Source organism: Zingiber officinale, chromosome 11A, assembly GCF_018446385.1.
Source record: "Zingiber officinale cultivar Zhangliang chromosome 11A, Zo_v1.1, whole genome shotgun sequence".
In the NCBI taxonomy this organism is placed as follows: Eukaryota; Viridiplantae; Streptophyta; class Magnoliopsida; order Zingiberales; family Zingiberaceae; genus Zingiber; species Zingiber officinale.
This window is the reverse complement of record NC_056006.1, coordinates 6,208,600-6,228,816: the sequence shown is the minus strand read 5'-3', so window position 1 is coordinate 6,228,816 and position 20,217 is coordinate 6,208,600. Positions and strand designations below refer to the sequence as shown.

The 20,217-nt window shown below is 40.8% G+C and overlaps 1 protein-coding gene across 1 annotated transcript; it reads right to left on the bottom strand.

Annotated features, from left to right (window-relative positions):
- Positions 1-13,401: 13,401 nt before the first annotated feature.
- On the bottom strand, positions 13,402-17,186 carry LOC122032877 (oligopeptide transporter 5-like). The gene is made up of 5 exons (XM_042592191.1): positions 16,782-17,186; positions 16,581-16,678; positions 15,477-16,314; positions 14,966-15,148; positions 13,402-14,028 (listed from the first exon to the last, which is right to left on the bottom strand). The coding sequence occupies exons 1-5, from the start codon at positions 17,184-17,186 to the stop codon at positions 13,402-13,404; spliced, it is 2,151 nt and encodes a 716-aa protein (XP_042448125.1).
- Between the last annotated feature and the right edge of the window lie 3,031 nt (positions 17,187-20,217).

The window sequence follows — 20,217 nt, the reverse complement described above, 5'->3', positions numbered from 1 at the left end:
TAATTGGATCCTTGATAATAGGAAGTATCTGGGAACTTGTGTCAATATTTGAAAATAGGAAGTATTTTCATAGAAAATTATTTTTCCTTGATAAAGTATACCCTAAATAATGTCTACATGAATTTTCATGATTTTTAAAATTTTTGGGGAGTTTCTGAATTTCGCTGAAATTGAATTTCAGGAAATCAGAAATCCAATCGATCGGCCGATCGATTGGGATGGTTTCGATCAATCAGCCGATCGATTGAAAAGACAATTCCTGCGAACAGAAGGGTAGTGAATTGATCAGCCGATTGATTGACCCAGTCTGGATCGATCAGTCGATCGATTCAGAGGGAATTTCTGCGAGCAGTAGCTTGCGGAATCGATCAATGGATCGATTGAAGTGATTTCAATTGATTGAGTCCCAACTTCAATCAATTGGGAAGTCTGATTTTGGCTGGAAAAGCCTGATTTTAGCACTTCAAGTCGCTTCGAGTCCCATTGATCATTCCAAACCCCTTGGAATACATTTGAATACATTTAGGGAGAGTTTTCATGTAAAAAACAAGTATGGATTGGTTAAGAAATACCAAAGTGAAGTTTAGGATAAGGTTTAGTTTCAATTCTGAAATTTAGAACCTTAAAACTTCAAGTTTTGGTTTTCAAGGGTCATTAACAATTCCTAACCCTTTGGAATACATTTGTATACACTTAGGAGGAGTTTTCAGGATGAAAACAAGCATAGTTTGGTTAATATCGACTTATGTGTAGTTTAGGTTGAGGTTAGTTTCATTATTGAATTTTGAATCTCAAAACTTCGAGTTTTGGTTTTCCTAATTATTTAGGAACCCCAAGTCATTGTTGGTACAATGATAGAAGTTTGACCATGTTTTTAGGGGGAGTTACTCTTTGAAAACATAAAAATATTTTCAAAGACCTTGGAAGGTGGGTTAAACCTTCGTGATGAATTAATACTCAGGGTCGAGTATTGGAGAGCAATGGAAGGTTGGTTATCTTCATTGCTTGGATGTTAAATGCTCTTGGATGAGCATTTTGGAGTAGATGTTTGCTCAAGGGGGAGCATTGGGTTCAATGAGGGGGATCGGGCATTCATTGGTAAAGTGAAAAATGCTCTTGGATGAGCATTGAAAAGAAGATTATTGCTCAAGGGGAAGCATTGGATAGAATGAATGGGATTTTCATTGGTCAAATGGTGAATGCTCTAGGTTGAGCATTGTGGAGTCAAGTAGAGCTCAAGGGGGAGCTTTGGAGACAATGAAGAGTATGTGATCTTCATTGTAAGGTTAACTCTTATGGGGAAGAGTTGTTTTCTATTTTTGATGTGTGACAAAGGGGGAGAATTGAAGGTTAAGTTAGACCTTCATTCATACTTTGTCATGGAAAGGTTATGGCTATGGGATTTAGCCTTGTGATAAAGAAGAAGTTAAGGCTATGAGATTTAGTCTAACTTAGAGGTATTAACTAAGAAGGATTGTCAAACATCAAAAAGGGAGAAATTGTTGGGGCAATTTTCCTAGGTCAAGTTTGACCCGTTTGACTAAGCTTGAGTGGAGTCAAGCTTGAGTCGAGATTTGAGTTTTGATGTTTGACAATATATGGAGATTGCTAGGGCAATCATCCAGTTGTGGAGATGGTCAAAGGGTTGACCAGGTTGAGAAGAAGACAAGTCAAGTAGGTCAGGGATGACAGGAGACTTGACTGGGTAAGTCCTAACTGGAGGTCAGGTGTCTGAAAGTCTTAACTGGAGCTTAGGAAGTGGAGAAGCCCTAACTGGAGGTTAGGCAGTGGTGAAGTCCTAACTGGAGGTTAGGCAGTGGAGAAGTCCTAACTGGAGTTTAGGCAATGGGAAAGTCCTAACTGGAGTTTAGGTATCTGGGAAAGTCCTAACTGGAGGTTAGGCAAGAGAGAAGTTAAGTAGGTCAAAGTTGACAGGAGACTTGACTGGGAAAGTCTTAATTGGAGATTAGGCAAAGGTAAGTCCAACAGGAAGGTTGGCAAGAGTGAAAATCCAAGTAGGTCAGTGTTGACTATACTTGGTGGTGAAAGTCCTGATAAGTGAGATCAGGCAATTAAAAAGTCCAAGTGTGATCTTGGCAAAGGGAGAAAGTCCTGATGAGGAGCCAGGCAATTGGGAAAGTCCAAGTGTGATCTTGGCAAAGGTTGAAAGTCCAAGCATGTGGTCTTGGCAAGGTAAGTCCTAGTGTGACTTGGCAAGAAGAACTCGATAACTAGGATGAGGCCGAAGGAAGCTCCTAAAGGCAAGGCGTGAAGGATGGGAGATATCCGAGGGACGCAAGGCTGATGGAGGAGGCTAGAAGGCTAGTTCAAGGATGATCGAGTGTGGTGTATAATCTGACAACTAAGATGAGGTCGAAGGAAGCTCTTGAAGGCAAGGCGTGAAGGATGGGAGATATCCGAGGGACGTAAGGCTGATGGAGGAGGCTAGAAGGCTAGTTCAAGGTTGGTCGGGTGTTAGCCAAATGCTAGGCATGGATACCCAACAGGTCATGGTTGACCGGGAGTTGGATTTGGGACCTTGAACTTGAGTTTGAGGCAAGTTCAGGGTGTTTAATTGATCGGTCGATCAATTGAACCAGTGTCCAATTGATCGGTCGATCGATTGAACCAGTGTCTATTCGATCGGTCGATCAATTGGAGTGTGCTACGAGTGTAGGATGGCTCCAATCGATCGGACGATCGATTGGGAGCATTACTCGCAAACACAGAAGCTTTCTCAATGATCGAGCGATCGATTGGGATCTACCAATCGATCGGTCGATCGATTGGGGAGGAGAAGCTCTCGCGCGGACACAAGAGCACAGAATGAGTTTGAATCGATCGGTCGATCGATTCAGATGGTCCCAATCGATTGGTCGATCGATTGGGAAGTGACCGTTGAGCAGGAAACGAGCAATGGACGGCTGGGATTGTGCAGATGTGATGTGTCAATCGATTGGGACTAATTTGGATCGATTGGGAGCACTGTATAAAGCCTGGGCGGAGCGTTTTCTTCGCCAGAATTTTACGTTCTTCTTCCCGCCAGATCTTTGCGATTTCTCTTGCGATTCTTCATGCGAGCTTTCAGATCTTCACTGCCAGTTCTTGAAGGCTCTTGGGGTGCATCTCCAAGGTTCAAGAGGCAACCTACATTAGCAAGATCAAGTAAGTGTTAGGACCGAAAAGTAGCTAGAGGGGGGGTGAATAGCTTCGCGTGTGCTCGTCGTGCTTCGTTGCTTGTTTCTTCAAAGTGATGCGCAGCGGAATACAAAGAAACAAACTACAACAATGCTAACAATAGGATTTTACTTGGTATCCACCTCACAAGAGGTGACTAGTCCAAGGATCCACGCACACACACACACCTCCACTAATAAACACTCCTTTTCGGTAACTACCGAAGGCGGAGAAGCCCTACAAGACTCTCAATACAAGTAGAAGAAAGGGTAGTAAAGAATAAGCAAAAGCTTACAAGAGATGCAGTAAAAACACTAGCTTCTTCTTCTTCTCGTTGCAACTCACCTCTTGACTTGGATGAACCTCCAAGAACCTTCAAGAACTGGCGGTGAGGAGCTTAGAGAGTGCTGGGGAGGAGCTGTGATGAATCTGGAATGAATCGGTGAAGTTCTGCCGAAGGAAATGAACGCCTGCGGCTTAAATCGACGCTAACGGTCGAATCCTGATCGATTGGAATGCTCCCAATCGATCGGGGAGGCTTTGGATCGATCCACAGATCGATCCAGAGCGCCTCTGTGCTCTGGAAAAACTTCTGGATCGATCCACAGATCGATCCAGCGCTTATCGCGCGAAGCAACAGCGTCCCAATCGATCCACTGATCGATTGGGACCTCTGGATCGATCCACCGATCGATCCAAAGGGGTTCTGTTCGCGGGGACTCACCGGATCGATCGGTGGATCGATCCAGATCTTCTGGATCGATCCACTAATCGATCCAGATCTGCTGGATCGATCCACGGATCAATCCAAACCTGCTGGATCAATCCACGGATCAATCCAAACCTGCTGGATCAATCCAGATCTTGGTTTTTGCCCAAAACCCCCTAAACCAACATCTAGTCAACCATGACTTGTTGGTACATAAGACCTAGCATCCGGTCACCCTTGACCAGCTAGGACTCTCTCACCAAGTGTCTGGTCAATCCCTTTGACCCACTTGGACTTTTCTCTTCTTGCCAAGTATCCGGTCACTCCCTAAGACCTACTTGGACTTTTCTTCCTCGTGCCAAGTATCCGGTCAATCCCTTTGACCTACTTGGACTCTCACCAGATGTCTGGTCAACCTTGACCCATCTGGATTTCTCTTGCCTGGCTTCACTCACCAGGACTTTCCCAAATACCTAGCTTCACTCACTAGGTCTTTCACCTGGCTTCACTCACCAGGATTTTTCTCCTGCCTAGCTTCACTCACTAGGACTTCCCAATTGCCTAGCTTTACTCACTAGGTCTTTCACCTGGCTTCACTCACCAGGATTTTCCTCCTGCCTAACATCCCAGTTAGGACTTCCCAGTCAAGTATCCGGTTATCCTTGACCTACTTGACTCTTCTTCAATCAACCTTGCATTGTCAAACATCGAAATCCAAACCAAGACTCAAGCTTGGTCAACCAGGTCAACCTTGACCTGAGGAATGTTGCACCAACAATCTCCCCCTTTTTGATGTTTGACAATACCAACACTATCACTTACAATACCACATGTAAGTTAGGCTAATCTCATAGCCTAAACCTTCTTCATGCCAATAGGTAATGAATACATAAGTTAAGCCCTTCATTCTCCCCCTAAGAGGGCAAACTCCCTCTAGGTGATAAAAGCCTAACTTACTCCCTTTCATTCTCCCCCTATTGGCACACATCAAACCATGCCCCATTTTTGGGCACACATCAACATATTCACTTGTTGAAAACTCTCCCTCTGAAGAGTTGCTCATCGTCGTTCACAACTTCACTCGTTGTGATCAGCACGATAATGAAGGTCTCATACCCTTCATTAACCTTAACCCTACATTCTCCCCCAATGTAGGCAAATGCCCATCCTTGAGCATTATCCACTTGAAACCACTTATCCACTTGAAACCACTTAAACAATGAGGATATCCACTCCCCATTAAAGTTCAAACGCTCAACCTTGAGCATGTTCTTAACGGAAGGTTAACCACTTTCCAAGGTTCATGAAAAAAATAATTTTTATGTCTTTAAAGAGTCCCTCCCCATAAAGACATGGTGGTAACTTCTGTCATTGCACCAACAATGACTTGGAATCCCCAAAACTTTAGAAAACCCAATTTTAGAAGTTTTGAAGTTCAAATATTCAAAATTTGAAACAAACCTCAACCTAAACTTCAACTTAGCCTTCCTTAACCAATCCATCCTTGTTTTCCACACGAAAACACCCTTTTTATGTATACAAATGTATTTTCAGGGGTTTGGAATGGTTACCTAGACTAAAATAGGTTCAAAATGCTGAAAATAAGCTTTCCCAGCCAAAATCAGCATCTTCAATTTATTGGAGTTGGGTTCCAATCGATTGAACCCTGCTGAATCGATCCACTGATCGATTCAATCTTCTTGGATCGATCGGCTGATCGATCCAGCGAGCTTCTGCTCGCGAGAAATACCTTCTCAATCGATCGGCTGATCGATTGAGGCACTCCAATCGATCCACTGATCGATTGGAGGCCTGAAATTGCTGAAATTCAATTTCAGCCAATTTCAAAAACCCCTAGAAAATTCTACAAAATTCCAAAAATCGTAAAAATTTGTGTAGACATTATTTAGAGTATAATTTATCATGGGAAAATAGTTTTCTATGAAAATACATCATATTTTCAAAGATTGACACAAACTTGAGAACTTGCAAAAATTTTAGTGTTTTCTTCAAGTTTGTGTCTAACTATTCAATGGTGATTACTATCAAAAGATAGCCTTCACCAAGGTTTTCCAAAATTGTTTTGAAAACATTTTCAAAACCAATATCCCACCATGTTCCTTGGGCTTAATGCACATGACTTGTACATTAGCTTTCCCAATGATGGGAAAACACATAACTATGTGTTTTGATGAACTTAAAACTCAAGGAAATGCACTAACTCAGCATGTTGAGTTTTGTTCGTCTTCCTAACATCTCACTTGTTTCTATTTGCATACAACACATACAAGTCATCTTATAGGTCTTTGTGAGATGTTAATTTTGGTTTTGCTCTAACCTAGGGTTCATGCATATTTATCTAGTCATCTTGTGGATATTGACCATCCACCTAGGATGTCATTTGGTATGCCACTTGATGATAACTGCCATTTGTCCTTAATTTTAAGGAAATAACATAATGCATGATAATGTTATGGCATATATCAAAAAGAAATAATTTTCAGAAGAAAATTTCCTATAACTACATGATGTATGTATGTCATGACATGGTATTTTTGAGTTTTTCATAATAAGTCATGAATGCACAAATAAAACATGATGTCATGGCATATAATGGGCAACCAAACATGGCAAGATTTTGCATAATTAAAATATACCTAGATTATCTATCTAAATATCCTTAACCCTTAGCTAATCCTAAAGCATAAACCCTAGATTGCCCAATTTCCTTAGGAAAATGCCAAAACCCAACTTGACATTTCTTTAATCTCTTGAATTAATTATGCCAATTTAAAATTTAACACATTCCTCAAATGTTGGCATATTTCATTTTCCCATAAGAGTAATCACTTTAAATTAAGGCTTAGATTTGCCTTAAATTCCTAAGACAATACCAAAGTCCCAATTTGGTATTCCTTGACACTTGATTTCTTGTGTCATTTAAAGTCATCTCAAATTTCTTCCTTTATAGCACATTTTACTCTTTCCAAGAGTAACAATAAATCCATTTCATTTTCAAAGGTTAACAAAAACCTTGAAAATGCTCCTTGAATGTCAATTTCTTCAAAGTTGGGTTAACTACCCTTCTTCTCAGAGTTGACACTCTCTAACCCATCTATGGGATAGAGAAAATGCTCCTAGGAACCCAAAACCTATTGGTGCTCCTTGGATGCTCTAGGTATTCACTAGGCATAACTTCCCTAGATACCTTCCTAGTGACCTTGTGTGGTTTCTTAGAAGTCTTGGTCACTTTTTCTAGGTCAACTCTAGGGATTGTTTCCCTTGTAACCTTCTTTGTGACTTTCTTAGACTTCTTAGAAGTCTTAGTCACATTTGTTGCAAAAATACTCTTAGGGATAACTTCCCTTGTATTTTTGGCTTGACCACTAGACCTAGGGTTGGTTCCATAACTATATGGAACCCTATGGTAAGAGATTACATCCTTCTTAGCCTTTGGTTTGTATCCCAAACCCCTATGACCATTAGATGACCTTTGTGCTCCTAGACCTAGGCTATGCTCATTTTGCCCTTTTAGGATATTTTCCATCCTTTTTAGGGTATTTTCCATTTTATCAAGCCTTGACCTCAAGACTTGATTTTCTATCACTAAGTCCTTAGTTTTTGGTTTTCCATTAAATTTATGAGCATTTTTATTTCTAGGCTTGTAGCTAAGGTCCTTAGTGTGTTTGCCTAGATTTTTATCTACCTTCCTAATCCTAAGTGTGGTAGTTTTAGCATGGTAAGCTACATTATTTTCCTTAATTTTACCATGCTCTCTATTCTTATGGTAAATAGCATTAAAATGATATAAGTTAGAACTAGTATGCTTTTTACCATAATGTAAAGGGATAGGCTCAATAAAAGTTATCTTCCTTTTTACCTTAGAGGCTCCCCCTTGACTTGAGCTTCCTCCTTGAGCCTTGACCATCTTCTTCCCCTTAGGGCATTGACTCCGGTAATGCCCCTTTTGATTGCAAGAGAAGCACACAATGTGCTCCTTGCTCTTCTTTGTTCCGGGGATGGTCTCCTTTGGCTTCTCCTTGCCCTTAGGTGCCACTTGGCCCTTCTTCTTGGCCAATTTAGGGCACTTGCTTTTGTAGTGCCCATGTTCCCTACATTCAAAACATATAATATGATTCTTATTATTAATTGAACTATTTATACCTTCTTGTGTAGGGGTGGCACTTGCTCCTCCATTTGATATGAATGTAGAGGCTTCCTCTTGATCCGAAATCGATTTCCCTCCAATTGATTTATCTTCACTTGTGGAGGTGGAAGCTTCTTCATCCTCTTCTTCTCTTGACCCAGATGTGGAGGATTCTCCTTCTTCTTGATCCGGTGTCACCAAGAGTTGCTCCCCCTCAATCCTAGAGGTGGAGGCTTCACCTTCTTATTCATCCTCTTGTACATGAAACAAGGAATATGCTCCTTCCTTGCTCTTTTGATTACACTCCCTTGAGAATGAAGCTTCTTGGATTTCCTCTTCTTCGGAAGTTGAGCATCTCTCAACTTCGGAGTCCTCTTGATCTTGCTCCAATGAGTCACCCTCTTTGGATTCTTCTTGGTTAGGTACAGTGGAGGGGATCTCATGAGCCTTTTCCAATTTGCTCCATAGCTTTTTGGCATCTTCAACTTCTCCAATTTCCTCCAAGATGTTGCTCGGCAATAGATTGACCAAAAGCTTGGTCACTTTGTCATTGGCCTCACATCTTTGGATTTGCTCTTGGCTCCATTTGCTCTTTTTGAGAACTTTGCCCTTTGAATTCCTTGGAGCCTTAAAACCTTCCATTAGAGCAAACCATTGCTCTATCTCCATCATCAAGAAATTTTCAATTCTTGATCTCCAAGAATCGAAGCTTGTGGATGTGTATGGTGGAGCCACCCTTGTATCAAATCCAAGTCCATCTTGGAATTGCATCTTGAAGTTGAGCTTCTTGAATTCTTTGACTTTGATGAATTTGCTCCATAGCTCTTTGGCATCTTCAACTTCTCCAATTTCCTCCAAGATGTTGCTCGGCAATAGATTGACCAAAAGCTTGGTCACTTTGTCATTGGCCTCACATCTTTGGATTTGTCCTTGGCTCCATTTGCTCCTTTTGAGAACTTTGCCCTTTGAATTCCTTGGAGCCTTAAAACCTTCCATTAGAGCAAACCATTGCTCTATCTCCATCATCAAGAAATTTTCAATTCTTGATCTCCAAGAATCGAAGCTTGTGGATGTGTATGGTGGAGCCACCCTTGTATCAAATCCAAGTCCATCTTGGAATTGCATCTTGAAGTTGAGCTTCTTGAATTCTTTGACTTTGATGAATTTGCTCCAACTTCTTCACCCTCTAGCTCTTCTTGTTATGCTTGACCCTTCCGGCGATGATTCCGGTGAAGAGCAACCTCGCTCTGATACCACTTGTTAGGACCGAAAAGTAGCTAGAGGGGGGGGGTGAATAGCATCGCGTGTGCTCGTCGTGCTTCGTTGCTTGTTTCTTCAAAGTGATGCGCAGCGGAATACAAAGAAACAAACTACAACAATGCTAACAATAGGATTTTACTTGGTATCCACCTCACAAGAGGTGATTAGTCCAAGGATCCACGCACACACACACACCTCCACTAATAAACACTCCTTTTCGGTAACTACCGAAGGCGGAGAAGCCCTACAAGACTCTCAATACAAGTAGAAGAAAGGGTAGTAAAGAATAAGCAAAAGCTTACAAGAGATGCAGTAAAAACCCTAGCTTCTTCTTTTTCTCGTTGCAACTCGCCTCTTGACTTGGATGAACCTCCAAGAACCTTCAAGAACTGGCGGTGAGGAGCTTAGAGAGTTCTGGGGAGGAGCTGTGATGAATCTGGAATGAATCGGTGAAGTTCTGCCGAAGGAAATGAACGCCTGCGGCTTAAATCGACGCTAACGGTCGAATCCCGATCGATTGGAATGCTCCCAATCGATCGGGGAGGCTTTGGATCGATCCACGGATCGATCCAGAGCGCCTCTGTGCTCTGGATCGATCCACGAATCGATCCAGCGCTTATCGCGCGAAGCAGCAGCGTCCCAATCGATCCACTGATCGATTGGGACCTCTGGATCGATCCACCGATCGATCCAAAGGGGTTCTGTTCGCGGGGACTCACCGGATCGATCGGTGGATCGATCCAGATCTTCTGGATCGATCCACTGATCGATCCAGATCTGTTGGATCGATCCACGGATCGATCCAAACCTGCTGGATCAATCCACGGATCAATCCAAACCTGCTGGATCAATCGGCTGATCAATCCAGATCTTGGTTTTTGTCCAAAACCAAGCCCAAAGCCCCTTAAACCAACATCTAGTCAACCATGACTTGTTGGTACATAAGACCTAGCATCCGGTCATCCTTGACCAGCTAGGACTCTCTCACCAAGTGTCTGGTCAATCCCTTTGACCCACTTGGACTTTTCTCTTCTTGCCAAGTATCCGTTCACTCCCTAAGACCTACTTGGACTTTTCTTCCTCGTGCCAAGTATCCGGTCAATCCCTTTGACCTACTTGGACTCTCACCAGATGTCTAGTCAACCTTGACCCATCTGGATTTCTCTTGCCTGGCTTCACTCACCAGGACTTTCCCAAATGCCTAGCTTCACTCACTAGGTCTTTCACCTGGCTTCACTCACCAGGATTTTTCTCCTGCCTAACTTCACTCACTAGGACTTCCCAATTGCCTAGCTTTACTCACTAGGTCTTTCACCTGGCTTCACTCACCAGGATTTTCCTCCTGCCTAACATCCCAGTTAGGACTTCCCAATCAAGTATCCGGTCATCCTTGACCTACTTGACTCTTTTTCAATCAACCTTGCATTGTCAAACATCGAAATCCAAACCAAGACTCAAGCTTGGTCAACCAGGTCAACCTTGACCTGAGGAATGTTGCACCAACAGTAAGGAGGTGTTTTATTTTATACACTTGTGTATTTTCTTCTTGTTTGAGTGACTCTTGTTGTGAGGTATTTGTGTAAGGCTTCTCCACCTTCGGCTGCGATCAAGATGGAGTGTTTTATAGTGGAGGTGTGTACTCGGTGTGTGGATCCTTGGATTAGTCACCTCTTCTTGAGGTGGATACCAAGTAAATCCTTGAGTTAGCATTGGTTGTGTTTGTATTAGTATTCCATTGCATATTATCAAGACAAAGCAACCGACAAAGCGACGAAACGCTATTCACCCCCCCCTCTAGCGGGCATATCGGTCCTAACAAGTACGCTATAGATTTTATTTTCCACATTTTAACTTCATAAATCTCGACAGATCCTAAAGAAATAGAAAAGATAAATCTCAATGTTTCCCTAATAGCAAAGACGGAAGATCAAGACTCCAAAAAATCCATCGATGAAGTCAAAGCGGCTCTTATGATAAGAAAGTTCAATAAATTTATTAAATCTAATAAATTTAAATCGCGGGCGAGAAAGCATCTTCGAAATAGAAGGACCATCTGATGCTACAATTGCAACGAAGAAGGGCACATCAAAGATGACTACCCGAAATTGAAGAACAAAGACAAGGAATAAAATAAGAAGCCAGCTCGGTCCAAACATAATCTCAAAGTCAGAGCATATGTCAGACTAGCCCTAACGGCATTCCATCAAGAAGAAGATGAGACCAGCTCAGAGATGAGCATAGATGAAGGGGGAGGATCATCAGAAGAAATCAACGATGAGATGAAGGGTGAGGTACGTGCTCTATCCCCCAAGCAATCCTTTCAGTTTATTAAAATTCTTACCAAAGATTTGGCAAAATTAGAAAAAGAAAATGATGATTTAAAAGGACAATAACTTTAAAAAACCTTTATCCACTGTGCACGCTGGAGGTGCCTTCCAAGCACTTTGGAGGCACCCTCAAGCTTCGGATGAGATTTTCTAGGGCCTATAAAAAGACCCCTGGACCTAGAAAATTAGTATCAACTTCTGTAATCAATTTCCTAGAAATAGTCTAAGCTATTAAAGAATGTAAGAGGCTTCTCCGCCTTCATAGAAATAGATTCATTTTGAGCTTTCATTTATTTTGGATTAACAACTACCTAGGTTGTAACCAAGTAAATTCTGGTGCCTCTTTCTTTAGTTTTTTCTTTGTTTATTTTATTTATGTTATTGCTACTAATCTAAGTTAAAGAACAAGAAAGGTTCTTTTTATTTTAAATTTTTTTTTAGATGTTGCACCCTCTTACCGGCCTCACAGCTGCGCCTACAGGAAGTCTTGATGATGAATAAGCATTTCAACATATGTGTTTTGTTTGGGATCAAAAATCATTTCATAGAGTTAAAAAAAAAATCAATTGCATTATCATTTGTAGAGGTTGAATATATTGCAACGAATGAAGTTGTTCAAGTAGCAGTTTGGTTAAGAATAATTTTGGTTGATTTATATCAAAAAGTACATATCCTACTATTATTTACTGTGATAGTCAATCTATAATTTCAATTACCAAAATCCCAATCGTTTATAGAAGAATGATATATAGAGTTGCAGCATACAAGATAAATTTCAAAAGAAGGAAATTTATTTGGACTTTATCGAGACTACAAATCAATCAGCAGATGTTCTTATCAAGATTATATCTATTTAAAAAAAAAATAGATCCGCTACCTTAGCGGCCCCCCTAGTGTCAGAACCACGGATATAGAGGGAGGTTCATGCAAGTATACAGGCTATAGGCGCATGGCGGGGTAAACCCTAGGTCGTCAGTTCCTAAGAATCGACCCCTGACCATTACGCCAGAGATACCATGCTCCTACCATCTGCGCTACGCCTTGGGGACAAGATTGTATCTATTTAAAAGCTTTAATGGTTCGAGGATATTACGAAGATTACAAATTAAGAGGGGTGTTAAATGATAATTTATTGATTAATATAAAATATTAATTGTGTTTATGTTTCTTAGGAGTCAATTAGTTGTATTTTATATTTTCCATACAATCAATGTATTTATGAAGTATTTCTTTATAAATTAATGTAATGCATCTATGAAAATAATGACAAAAGATCAAAAGTTAGAGAAGCAAATTTAAATCTTCTCAGAATTTCCATTATCTTTTCTTCTATCTCCAACACGAAGTGCTCGGGAGTGCAACTCATATGGCATTTGGCATTTAGGACTCGATATCTGACAGTCGTGTAGGCTTGGATTATCTCAGATCGGCTCAGATCAGCTAGCAACTCTAGTCCTAGCTTGGTGCTATACAATCTATTGCTTGGCTTAATTAGTCTATCTTAGGTGACTTAGCCTGGTGACTTAGCTGGCTCAAGATAGAGCTACATAGGTGAACTGAATAGATATCGATGGTAATAATTTAACTTGAGTACTGTAAAATTACATGATTTTGAATCGTTAATCTTGTAATGAATCGATGAATTGAATGAAATTCATATCATTTCCTTTTCCTTCAATTTCTCAGGGATTATAGGAAATGTTTTTGGATGTTTTGAACAAACAAATCTTGTTTAAGTGCTAATTGTGGAACAACATACAAAAGTCAATTTCATGACCATTTCATTCGAGTTCAGGACATCCCTTGGGGATGTAGGCACCGAGCTCGGTAGGGCATTTAGCGAGCTGGCAGTAGTCATCAGTGACGCCTCCCCACCAATTGACGGAGTTGATATTATAGTTCCCGAGGGTGAAGAAGGCGATGACGGCCATGAAGCTTGTGCCGGCGTCGAGGGCGGCAGACAGCACATAGGCATAGCGGCCCCACCACTGCTTGTGGTGCTTGAGCACCCAATAGTTGAAGACAAAGCCGACAATGAACCAACAGTTGAAGTTAATGGTCTTGACTAGGGGAATGTAGCCGGCGGCTGCGAAGATGACGGGGAAGTTGATGAGCCGAATCCATTTCTTCTCTAGGAAGAGGCGGTGGAAGAGGTAGACGGCGGCGGGGGCGAAGAGGCCAAGGAGGAAGAAGTAGTTAAGGCCGGAGTAGATGGAGTCGGGGCCGAACATCCGACGAGGCCCAACCACGCCCCATATAACAGAGGAGCTGAAGAACACAGTGTCGCTAGGGCACGTCCATGGGGAGTCCTTCGGCAGCAAGTTGGTCTCACAAATGTGGGGGATGTCGGAGAGCAACCACCACGCTGTGCCGAAGTAGCTCACGTTGGCGATCACCGAACCCGCTAACTGATCAAACACAAACAAATTAATATTCTTTCTTTCTTTCTTTATTATTATTATTATTATTATTAATCTAATTGTTTTGAGTAATTGATGGTCTTCCCTCTCTTAGTGATTCAAAATCTATATATGTAAACATACCTGATTAAGAACTCTTGCCCCTACACTATAAGAACATCTTCAACCCACAATATCTTACTCTACTCATACACTATGTGAATATTCTTGACCGAGAATATTTATTTTTAAATATCTGCTTACCAAGCACATCTCCACTCCATAGATACACTATGGAAACATGCTCGTTCTCATGGGTAGGCGCAGTTGGTACTTGTATGAGTGATTGTTCTAATAGATTTTGAGATCAATTTTCAGAGACTGTAAAATGTTTTTTTAGATTTCTGATCTCCCTCATAAAAAGGGTTGTTGCACAAAAGAAAAATACCCCCCCCCCCCCCCAATTACTTGTCAGTATCTTATCGTGGAGCTGACAATACTAGACCATTTGAGATGAGCGATATCAAATTTAATTTTCTCCATCCTTGCTTTACTTACAACCTCTCCTTAGGGATGGAACCTACATCCACCTTCACACAACCATGTGGGACTACACTTGCACATTTCAGCACGGTCAGTCGATAGTTCCATAATTATCGGCAATTACCATTAGACACGACCAGATGGTAACTAGCAATTAATACTTAATGGTCACCTTTCCTTGTTGTCGGCCACAAGGGCCAAACCCTAACTGCAAATGTATAAGTGGGGATCTAAAACCTAAAATTTAAAAACTCTAAACTCTCGTTTTTCTTATTCTTCCACTACAGACAGCGTCTTCCATTCCTTAATAATGTTACAATAGATATAAGAACCGGAGCTGAAAAGGCACCGAAGCAGTCGACTCTATCGATCATGGAGTAACATGAATCAACAAATTAATTACCTGTGCGATGAACATGGATCTAGGAGGAATCTTCATGTAGTAACCGAGCTTGAAATCGGACAAAAAGTTGATGGCTTGACCTATACTCGTGCAACCGTAGGTTTTGAACACCACACTCGCCAATGGATTCCCCGGCATTATGTAGCCAATCACTATCTCTGTTATTATGGTGATCCCAGGCATCTGCTCATGCACGAAATTAATTAACTAATTAATAAACGAATCATATGATTTTCAAAAAATAGACTACTATGGTATTGATTATTGATTTTCAAAATACAATACTATGTTATTTTAAGATTTATGTAGCACGAGATTGAGTTTTAAAATACCCCACCACAATACTACTGTTTTTTGTTTTTTTTTTAATGAAGTATTAGTGGGCAGTAGAGATAAAATCAAAAAGCAAATGGAATTCTATCTGTAATTTAGAATGCACCCCTCTACCTGGTTAATTGCAGTTATAATTTTGATTAAAATTATAATTATAATTATAATTATAATTATATACCGTATTGGTGGTGGCGGCGATGATCCCGATGGGCAGGGTGAAGAAGAAGGCCATGGCCATGGCCAGGAGGAGGCCCCAGTAAGGCAGCTGCAGGGCGCGGCCAAAGCCCTCGACGGTGTAGATGGAGAGCGCGGTGACGAGGAGGAGGAGGAGGTGGAACCACCACTGCGGCACGGCGGCGTAGTTGGCCTTCATCATCCGGCCGTGCACGTCGAGGAACTTCTCGTTGGCCTTGGACGTCGCCTGCCGCCACAGCTTGAGCATGTACTGGCCGTCGAAGAGGAGGACGTGGCAGAGGGTGGCGGTGAGGGTGGCGAAGCCGATGCCGTAGTTGATGGCGAAGGAGGTGCTGATGCGGATGTCGCTGTAGTTCTCGTACTCCTCGACGTTGAGGGTGAAGGTCTTGTTGTCGAGGACGCGGCTGAGGTCGTAGGGCTTGCCGGAGCGCTCGAAGAGTTGGGAGGAGAGGAAGGTGAAGCGGCGGGCGTCGTAGAGGTTGGACCAGTAGCAGAGGGGCAGGAGGATGTAGACGAGGATGACGTAGCCTGCGAGGACGTTGCAGAACACATAGGTGGGGGCCGCTATGGGGCTGCCGATCATGGAGGCGGTGGCCCAGTCGAAGCCGATGGCGCCGACGCCGAGGCCGCGCATGCCGGAGCCGATCTGGTGGATGGGGATGGAGTCCTTCCAAATGAGGCAGAGGATCGAGATGGAGCTGATGGCCGGGAAGAAGTAGTTGGGGACGATGTAGTAGGAGAAGCTGCAGATCATGCAAATGAGGAAGAACTGGAGCCGCGTCACGCCGCCCTTTACCCGCCGTTCTTCCTCGTTCAGTGCTCTGTAATATTGCACAAAGCTCGTTCAATGCAACTTACAGATTGCACAAAATATTAGTCAATTAATCAATGGATTCGATCAGCAATATTAGTCACCGTTTACCATGTAATCATGTAATAATCGATTGATATTTTTCAAATTATTTAATCGATTTGTGAAATTTAAAATCAAAATTGAATTGAATAAATAAAAAAATTGACATTTTTTTAATCAAATGAAATTTTGAATTAACCCAAATGAACTTTCAGAATCCAAGAATACACATACCTGAACAAAGATGCTATTACTAAAGTGCCAGGCCACCACATGTAAGGGGAATCCACCAAGTATTTTCTGAACAATCCAGCCCATCCAAATCCTAACAACTGAAGCAAAATTTTTTAATAAAAAAATCAAAAATTAATTTGAAATAATTCATTTTTTTATTTTAATTTTCAGATTTGGGTGTAGAGTTTTTGTGATGATTACTTGAGTGGTTTGTGTGAGAAGGATGGCGGCCATGACGTTGATGCCGCGGTGGTAGAAGGCCTTGAGGATGGTGATGATGTGGACGGCGTAAATGCCGCCGGTGCCGGAGTTGGCAATGATGATACTGAGGACGTGCTCCTTCATGTTGAAGGGGCCGGGGTTGAGGGAGAAGGACCAATCGAGGAGGGGAATCCTGATGATAGTCGGAGGGAGGACGCGGGCCATCCAGCGGCCCACGGGCAGCGCCAGGATCTGGACAAAGATGGAGTTGACGGAGATCTGGTTGGTCCGATAGTTGAAGAACTGGTTGACGAAGGAGAGGAGGACGCAGCTGACGGCACCAAGGATCCACGTTCGGATCGTCAAGCACGGCTGCGATGGGTCGTCGGTCGTCAGCATCGTCATCCGCACTTGCTCGATCGGGCAATCGTCGTCTTCTTTCTCTATTAGAGATTAGAGCTGCTAAGTAAGAACACGAGGTGACAAGAGCAAGAGAAAGAGATTTCAAGAACACAAACCATTGAATTGGGAAGGAGAAGGTTCAGGGGCAACTGAAGCCATTGACAATGATAATATTGTGATCGATTAAATGAACAACGTAACAATAAAATTTTATCCCACTAGGTTAGATCAATAGATTGAAGGTTAATTATAATTTTAGAGGGATTGTGATTGAAGTTGAAGGAATGAGAGAGAGATTTTGCGAGGAGTTGAATTTATAAGGCAGTGTGTCAGTTAGGATTCTCATAATTAAGCTTAATTTCCTATATAAAGCAATAGAACTTTTGTTACTAATTATGGGTCCAGTCAACCTTGTTATTATTATATAGTAGTTGTTGTTGTATTGTGGTAGATTTCGATCCAACTGTCTTTACTACTCTTCTGGTTATTGTTGCTTTATTTATCATAAGGATGCATTCATTTTGAAAATTGATTGTAATTTCCTTGATAGCTCAATCCATTTGAATTATGTGTCAATGTGATAAATTTGACTTTCTATAACATGCAGTTACGTTATTCAATCTGCTATGTGTCGCATGCTGCACAACTTCAAATTGTTAAAAGTTAACATATCGACGACACACATGCATCGCACACTACAATTAAGTGCATTTACAACTTACGACTGAGTGTTGTAGACGCTTTATTAGGTTCGTTGTAAATATTATTATCAACAACATGTTATAATCACACACTGTTGATGACACATTGCAAAAAGTTAAATTTGTTATTGTGTGTGCTGATTCATGTCATGCTCAATAGATTGTGCCTAGAGTGATGTACAGGTCTTGACACAATGACTTACTAACTCTCTGTTTATTTGGAGGTGCAATGAGAGAAAGGATAGATGGTGATTTTTATTCCCTAGTTATCAATTATAAAATAATGACCTGATGAATTATAAAATCAATTTATATATCAATTTTTAAATAATATTTAATCCATCCATAATTAGTTAGAATGAGTTTTCCCTCCTATAGCATTATCACTCGCGGCCGCAACCATTTTTCTCTCCTTTCCTTCCTTTTTTTTTTTCTTCTTTTCCTTTCCCCTTTTACTTGGAAGGGTAAAAATAAAATTGAAAGAAAAATAATTATCATGGAAAATTTTCTCTATTTTTTTTATTTGAAAATAAACATGTTTATATATACAATATACATACCCTAGAAATTACTCGTATCTAGGACTGATGTATATGTAGTTGCACCAATCTATTTAATTTTTCTAACTGATCTCACAAAAAATTTTATTGGTCATCAAAGTAAATCTGAAAATGCAAGTGATTTTGTCATTCCACTAGAGGAAAATATCTTACAATACGTCGTAGTTGAGAATTGAATCATGGATACTTGAGAGCAACTAGAATATCGTTGATGTAATATCATAGTTTAGGATAATTTACTTGCTGCCATGGGTAGCTTCCATTGTGGCTGCAAGCGACGTCACTATTAGAACACGGGCAAATAGCGACCAAATTAGCGAAAGAATATAAATTCGGTTGCTAATTTAAGATGAAATAAATATCTCATCTCTAATTCAGTTTTTAAAATAGTGACCGAATTAAATTTTTACTATTAATTAGCAATGGAATTAATTTTTCATTCCTACGGAATTAATGTTTCATCGTTAAAATAGCAACTAATTAAAGTTTCATCATTAAAATAGCGATGAATTAAATTCTTAAACTATATTTTAGTATCGGACTTAAATGTCATAATTATTAGAGACAGAATTAAATTACTGAAATAGAACCCTAAACACATTCTCCAAAATCCTTCCCCGACCCATTTCACTTTCCCAATCTCATGTGATTCCCATCTGTCAATCTCTTATTATGCAATTTCCTTTTTCGACATCTTCTTCCTCTGACTATCTCCTTCCGTCGATCATCACGTTATGCTTCTCTCCCCTCTCACCTAGTGCCACAGGGTGTTGCATTTGTTGCATTCCTCTTCCTCCGACAGTCTCCTTTCATTGACCTCGGTCATGGTCGCAAGCAGCCTTGCTCATAGCTATGAGCAAGATTACGAGTTTGCTCATTAGGCAGGAGGGTACGAGGCACGGGAGCAGGAGGGCGAAGAAGGCAAAAGAAAAAAAACAAATAAAGCAAAGATACATAACAGTACTATATGCTCTTCACTCACAATTTCCTCTTAGGATATCACTATTCTAGATTATATATATAGCTCACAATTTCACTTTTTATAGGTCTTATCATTTTATATATCTACATTACGTATTTCCATGTGATTTTATATATCTATCATGTATCTGGACCCGAATTTTACTCGGGCGCTCATGAGCGCAATCCACTATGGCATTCGGGGCGTTAAATGGTAATGTGTAATTGATTAGCATGAAGTATTAATTGTGTTTATGTTTCTTAGGAGTCAAACTTCAGTAGTTTTAAGTTTGACTATTAACGAGGAAAGATCAAAAGTTAGAGAAGCAGCTTTGAATCTTCTCAACATGTCCTTTCCTTTTCCTTATGTCTCCAACAAATTTGGTATTAGAGCATTTTTTTTTTAAATTGCTCTACCAAATTTAAACTCTATTTTCTCATACATAGCAAGTCAAATTCCAGTTTTCAATGATTTTTCTAGATATTATTTAAAATCAGTGAGAATCAGTTTTCCCGCCTCCTACGCCATCTTCACTCACAGTCGCAACCATTTTCCTCTCCTTTCCTTCCTCTTTATCTTCTTTTTCGTACCCATTTTACTTGGAAGGGTAAAAATAAAAATTGAAAAAAAATAATTATCATGGAATTTTTTCTATTTATTTTTTTATTAGTAAATGAACATGTTTATATATGCAATATGTAGGATCCTCAGCGACCGGTTAGAGGGAGATGAATAGTCCTGCTAAAAAATGAACACCATTTCTCGATCTTTATAAGCTTTTATTAAGAAAGACTTGTATAAAAAGAATTAAA

Excerpts from the sequence above, each read along its gene's own strand:
- LOC122032877 (XM_042592191.1), bottom strand. The coding sequence starts at position 17,186 with ATGACGATGCTGACGACCGACGACCCATCGCAGCCGTGCTTGACGATC. Across the intron at positions 16,679-16,781 it reads TTCTCACACAAACCACTCAA|TTGTTAGGATTTGGATGGGC; the intron begins GTAATCATCACA and ends ATTTTGCTTCAG. Across the intron at positions 15,149-15,476 it reads TCGCCGCCACCACCAATACG|ATGCCTGGGATCACCATAAT; the intron begins GTATATAATTAT and ends GTGCATGAGCAG.